Raw genomic sequence first — 6,687 nt, forward strand, 5'->3', positions numbered from 1 at the left:
CTGTCTGCAGCTTTAATGAAACTAAACTCTTTTCAGAATGTAGTAAACTAACACAGACCCCAAGAAGAAGGGATTATATTGTAGCGTCAAACTGAACAGGATTGTGGGGCTCTGTCTGTCTGTCTGTCTGTCTGTCTGTCTGCAGCTTTAATGAAACTAAACTCTTTTCAGAATGTAGTAAACTAACACAGACCCCAAGAAGAAGGGATTATATTGTAGCGTCAAACTGAACAGGACTGTGAGGCAAAGGCTTATCTGAAATACTGAAGAGATTTCTGTGCTGAATATTCTTCATGGGCTGCTGTAGTTCATTAACCAGGTTTGTTCAGTGACAGCAAAGCTGCTGAGCCAGGCAGAGCTGCACTGACCAAACAAGATAAGATCGTCCGACAGTCAGCTCAACTGGAGACCTATTTAGCAATCTTGCATGGTGGGACAGTCAGAGAGATCAATGTTGAAACGTGTGCTGCAAGGCTGTTATAACAATGACCTTATCCACGACGCAGGGAGCGCTTTTGAAATCTGTCAAAGTTTAGCAACTCACCTCAGCAAGGTCTAGTATTATTAATATTGCAGAGGAGCCAGGAGTTTGAGCAGGGTTACAAACTCACACTAGCCCTGCTGCTGCTGCACCCAGTCCTGGGGTTCAGAGCTCCCCTCAATGAAGTCTAGTATTATTATTATTAATATTGAAATGATCAGGAGCCAGGAGTTTGAGCAGGGTTACAAACTCACACTAGCTCTGCTGCTGCTGCTGCTGCACCCAGTCCTGGGGTTCAGAGCTCCCCTCAATGAAGTCTAGTATTATTATTATTAATATTGAAATGATCAGGAGCCAGGAGTTTGAGCAGGGTTACAAACTCACACTAGCCCTGCTGCTGCTGCTGCTGCACCCAGTCCTGGGGTTCAGAGCTCCCCTCAATGAAGTCTAGTATTATTATTATTAATATTGAAATGATCAGGAGCCAGGAGTTTGAGCAGGGTTACAAACTCACACTAGCCCTGCTGCTGCTGCACCCAGTCACCTTCCAACACCAAAAATTACAAACCAAGAATCTGAAGACAGACAGACAGCAACGCAGGGTTAAATTAAGGCACTGTTATTTAATTTTCCAGATTTCATTTTTACAAACTGCATTATTTGTTACAAAAAAAAGTAGAAAGGTTTAGAGTTGATCAGTGTAATAGCAGCTGTCAGACTAACTCCCCGGATCTGACCTCGTGTCCCGTCTGTCCGTTCTCTACCCCAGGGGTCTCCAGTCCTGGTGCTGGGGGGCCACTGTCTCTCCTGGTTTTTGTTCCAACTGTACCATAAATTACTTCACCGGACCAATCAAGTGCTTATTGTAAGCTTAATTGGTCCAATTAAGACCCCTGCTTTACACAGCTCTACAAATGTGCAGTTGTGAAAGAAACACATACTTACAGCAACACGCGGATTCTCATTTGAAAACATCTGGGTTAAACTCTTGCACAAACCGCACTTCCTAGACCCCCTGGAGGGCGAAATTGCCCCCACCCCGCCTGTCAATCTCAGTAATTAACCCGATTGAGCTGTTGCAAAGGCGAGGGAAGGACGGCCTTTCTTGCTTTGAGAGCGACATGCTAACGAATAGTTTTTATTGAATGCCTGCTGATCAATGCTGCTCGATTCAGGAGTAAGAGTAGCGAGCTTTCAGCGCACCCCTCGTACCCGCCTCCACTCTCTATACGGCTCTCGGGCGTACAGTTTGAAAAGAATCACCTGGATTTTCATTTGAAAACACAACAGCTGCTCCACGCTGGCTTGAAGAGCTCGCTGTGTTTGCACAAGCCACGCTTTCACAAGCCACGCTTTCACACAGCGTCGCACCTCCGTGCTCCCCTGCAGGGTGAGACTGTCCCCGCCCCCTTCACGCACTAACCAATCAGCCGCAGCTTCCCCGGGTGATTGACACACAGCCGGGAGCCCCAAGGGCTCTGCTGACCTGGTAACTGCGGGTGTGACAGATTTCAAGAGAATACGGCAAACTGAAACTTCCTTTAATAAGGATCTTTTCATTTGATTGTGTGGCGTGTTCCCATGTGTTGCTACAACTGTTTAAATAAAGTGTGTGTTGTTTTAAATTATTATTTTTTTTACATTTTGACCACTTTTTTAAATTGCATTCCACTGCCTCCAAGATGGCTTCCCATGTACCCGCATGGACCTCTCGGAACTACATTTCCCATCATCCTCCTGCTCGCTGGTAAATCCATCTCAGTTAAGCTGGGTCCACACCTGAGCGATCAGTTGCGCAACTTAGTTACATGCAACCGAGTCTCTTATACGAGGACGTCCCTGCAACCAGTTGTGAGCAGATGCGCAACCAGCTGCTTGAAGTAGAGCCTGGATCTACTTTCCAAGCAACCAGCTGAGCGGCTTCTGTCGACACAGGCGATCACGTGGCAATTCGAGAACTCTGATTGGTTCTTATAATGCTGTCTGCACGGCTTGCATATTAAGAAGCTCTAATTATAAAAATGTTGGTGGTATCACATTATTTTTACATACAATTCCCCATTTATACAGTTGGGTTTTTACTGGAGCAATCTAGGTAAAGTACCTTGCTCAAGGGTACAGCAGCAGCGTCCCCCATCTGGGATTGAACCCACGACCCTCCGGTCAAGAGTCCAGAGCCCTGACCACTACTCCACACTGCTGACCAAATGATTCAGGGATAGAAATCTTTAGTGAGTTATTAGTATTTATTTCTTAGCAGACGCCCTTATCCGGGGCGACTTACAATTGTTACAAGATATCACATTATTTTTACATACAATTCCCCATTTATACAGTTGGGTTTTTACTGGAGCAATCTAGGTAAAGTACCTTGCTCAAGGGTACAGCAGCAGTGTCCCCCACTGGGGATTGAACCCACGACCCTCCGGTCAAGAGTCCAGAGCCCTAACCGCTACGCCACACCGCTGCCCTATTCTTTAGGGAAAATGGCATTTAAAATAACAGCTTAAAAAATAATAAGAGCCAACTCTTCCTCGTTAATTACTGGACACGTTACAACCTGCGTCGCCTCGGTTGTCAAAACCAGAAAAAAAATACTTCACCTTGTAGATAGAATAAAAATGTAAAAAAAAAATAAAAAACTCACCTCAGTTATCATAAAAAAATGAATCTTGTAGACGCGGGAACCTTGTGGCACAAATAATTGCTCAGATGTGGACCCGGCTTTACATTTGCGAGCAGGAGGATGATGGGAAATGTAGTTCCGAGGGGTCCAGGCAGGTACATGGGAAGCCATCGAGGCAGGGAATGCAATTTGAAAGTTTTTAAAAGTGGTCAGTTTTAATTATTATTTTTTTAAATACACACACCTTATTTAAACAGTTGCAACACATGGGAACATGTGACAATAAAAAGATCCTTATGCTCCCTTTAAAAATACAGCCGTACCAGATCTGTGTTAAAATGAAAATCCATGTTCTTCTGTAACTAGGTGTTTCTTTCCGAACTGCACATTTGAGAGGTGTGGAGCGGAACTGACGGGACGGGACGGGACGGGACGGGACGGGACGGGGATTCAGGGACTTATTCTGTCAGCTGCAATTAATTTCAAGAAACATATCAACATGATAAAGTGAATCTGGGTTTAATCCCACAATACAACATTATTATTATTATTATTATTATTATTATTATTATTATTATTATTATTATTATTATTATTTACCAGTCCGTGGCAGTGATTGCTCTAACGTTAAATCACAAGAAAAGCCATTTGAATCAGAATCAAGATTATCGTTTCGTTCAGCCCGTTTCACTAAATGAACTGTCAAGGAGAGAGAGAGAGAGAGCAGGGAGGAGAGAGAGGAGGGTGGGAGAGAGAGAGGAGGGATGATAGAGGGGGAGAGAGAGGGAGAGGGAGAGAGGGAGTGAGAGAAAGAGACAGGAGGGAGGAGAGAGAGAGAGCAGGGAGGAGAGGAGAGAGAGGACGGAGGGAGAGAGAGGAGGGATGATAGAGGGGGAGAGAGAGGGAGAGAGAGAGAGGGAGTGAGAGAGAGATAGGAGGGAGGAGAGAGAGAGAGCAGGGAGGAGAGGAGAGAGAGAGAGGAGGGATGATAGAGGGGGGAGAGAGGGGAGAGAGAGGAGGGAGGGATGATAGAGGGGGAGAGAGAGGGAGAGAGAGAGGGAGTGAGAGAAAGAGACAGGAGGGAGGAGAGCGAGGAGGAGAGAGGAGGGATGATAGAGGGGGAGAAAGGGGAGAGAGAGAGGAGGAAGGAGAGAGAGAGGAGGGATGATAGAGGGGGAGAGGGAGAGAGAGGAGGGAGGAGGAGGAGAGAGAGGAGGGATGATAGAGGGGGGAGAGGGGAGAGGGAGAGAGAGAGGAGGGATGATAGAGGGGGAGAGAGGGAGAGAGAGAGGAGAGAGAGGAGGGATGATAGAGGGGGAGAGAGGGGAGAGGGAGAGAGAGAGGAGAGAGGAGGGATGATAGACGGGGAGAGAGGGGAGAGGGAGAGAGAGAGGAGGGATGATAGAGGGGGAGAGAGAGGGAGACAGAGAGGGAGTGAGAGAAAGACAGGAGAGAGGAGAGAGAGAGCAGGGAGGAGAGGAGAGAGAGAGAGGAGGGATGATAGAGGGGGAGAGAGAGGGAAAGAGGAGAGAGAGAGGAGAGAGAGGAGGGATGATAGAGGGGGAGAGAGAGGGAAAGAGGAGAGAGAGGAGGGAGGGAGAGAGAGAGGAGGGATGATAGAGGGGGAGAGAGGGAGGAGGGAGGGAGAGAGAGAGCAGGGAGGAGAGGAGAGAGAGAGAGAGGAGGGAGGGAGAGAGAGAGGAGGGATGATAGAGGGGGAGAGAGGGAGAGGGAGAGAGGGAGAGGGAGAGAGGGAGTGAGAGAAATACAGGAGGGAGGAGAGAGAGGAGGAGAGAGGAGGGATGATAGAGGGGGAGAGAGGGGAGAGGGAGAGAGAGAGGGAGAGAGGGAGTGAGATAAAGAGACAGGAGAGAGGAGAGAGAGAGGAGGGAGGGAGAGAGAGGAGGGATGATAGAGGGGGAGAGAGAGGGAGAGAGAGAGGAGGGAGGGAGAGAGAGGAGGGATGATAGAGGGGGGAGAGAGAGGGAGAGAGGAGAGAGAGAGGAGGAGGGAGGGAGAGAGAGGAGGGATGATAGAGGGCGAGAGAGGGGAGAGAGAGGAGGGAGGAGGAGGAGAGAGAGAGGAGGGATGATAGAGGGCGAGAGGGGAGAGAGAGAGAGGGGTGAGGAGGAGAGAGAGGAGAGGAGAGGAGAGAGGAGAGGAGAGGAGAGAGAGGAGGGATTGATAGAGGGCGAGAGAGGGGAGAGAGAGAGGAGGGAGGAGGAGGAGAGAGAGGGGAGGAGAGGAGAGGAGAGAGGAGGGATGATAGAGGGAGAGAGGAGGGATGATAGAGGGGGGAGAGGGGAGAGGGAGAGGTTGCTGGTTTTAAACATATTTAAATACAAGCTGCTCCACGGGTTGCAATTAATTAAATATAACAAAATAATAAAATTATACATTTCACACAGTTCTCTGAACAAAGAGAATAAATAAATCATTAAAAATGATTTTAGAAACACACAAACAACTTTAAAATGAAAGAGCAAACGTTTCCACTAGAAGTCTCTCAGTGTCTTCACCTCTCTCCCTTCCTTCCCCTCCCCCTCTCCTCTCTCTCCTTCTCTCCACCTCCCCTCTCCTCTCTCCTCTCTCCTCTCTCCTCTCCCCTCCTCTCCTCTCTCTCCCCTCTCCCCCTCTCCTCTCTACCTCCCCTCTCCTCCTCTCCCCTCTCTCCTCTCCTCTCTCTCCTCCTCCTCTCCCCTCTCCTCTCCCCTCTCCTCTCCTCTCTACCTCCCCTCTCCTCCTCTCCCCTCTCCTCTTCTCTCCCCTTTCTCCCCCCTCTATCATCCCTCCTCTCTCCTCCTCTCTCTCCTCCCTCCTGTCTCTTTCTCTCACTCCCTCTCTCTCTCCCTCTCTCTCCCCCTCCCCTCTCCTCTCCTCTCTCCCCTCTCCTCTCTCTTCTTCTCTCCACCTCCCCTCTCCTCTCCTCTCCTCTCTCCTCTTCTCTCCACCTCCACTCCCCTCCCCTCCCCCCTCTCCTCTCTCCTCTCTCCTCTCTCCTCCTCTCTCTCCACTCCCTCCCCTCTCCTCTCTCTCCCCCCTCCCTCCTCTCCCCCCCTCCCCCTCACAGGAGCCTGGGCTGCGGGTGACTCGCCCTGACCGAAGGAAAACGCCCCGATGTGCCTAACCAGGTTGGGTTCCACGCTGTAGGCTCGCTCCCAGGGCCGGGCCCTCACCGCCCTGTAGAGCGCCGTATCCTTGGCGTGTCCCTTCCTGCAGGTCACCTCCGAGAGGTACCCCGCCACCCTCTCCGCGGCGGCCCGGGGGTACAGCATGGCCGGGGTGCAGCACTCCGTGGCGGGGGAGACGGAGAGCAGCTGGGGGGAGAGGCGCCGGAGCTCCAGGAGGTAATGCCTGCCCGCCAGCTCACAGACCAGCATGAGGAAGAGAGTGAGGAACAGGAATTCGAGTCCCAGTCGGGGCGCCACGCCCCTGGCCCGGGCCAGCAGCAGGCACAGCAGAGAGGAGCCCAGCCCGCCGGCCCCCAGCCACTCCAGGATGCGGCACGGCTCCGGGTTCCAGTAGCGCTGCAGCCTCTCCGGGTGGTACAGCTTCACGTAGAGCGCGCCGCGGTAGAACC

The 6,687-nt window shown here is 50.7% G+C and overlaps 1 protein-coding gene across 1 annotated transcript in view; it reads right to left on the reverse strand.

Annotated features, from left to right (window-relative positions):
- Positions 1-6,156: 6,156 nt before the first annotated feature.
- The window catches only part of LOC131725049 (post-GPI attachment to proteins factor 4-like), a 6,300-nt gene continuing 5,769 nt past the window's right edge, over positions 6,157-6,687 (reverse strand). Inside the window, 2 exon segments of the mRNA XM_059018449.1 lie at positions 6,157-6,210; positions 6,212-6,687. The exon segment at positions 6,212-6,687 is cut by the window's right edge and continues 184 nt beyond it. Of these exon segments, the coding sequence (XP_058874432.1) occupies positions 6,172-6,210; positions 6,212-6,687 (515 nt within the window). The 3' untranslated portion in view covers positions 6,157-6,171.

This window comes from Acipenser ruthenus, chromosome 60 (genome assembly GCF_902713425.1).
Source record: "Acipenser ruthenus chromosome 60, fAciRut3.2 maternal haplotype, whole genome shotgun sequence".
In the NCBI taxonomy this organism is placed as follows: domain Eukaryota; kingdom Metazoa; phylum Chordata; class Actinopteri; order Acipenseriformes; family Acipenseridae; genus Acipenser; species Acipenser ruthenus.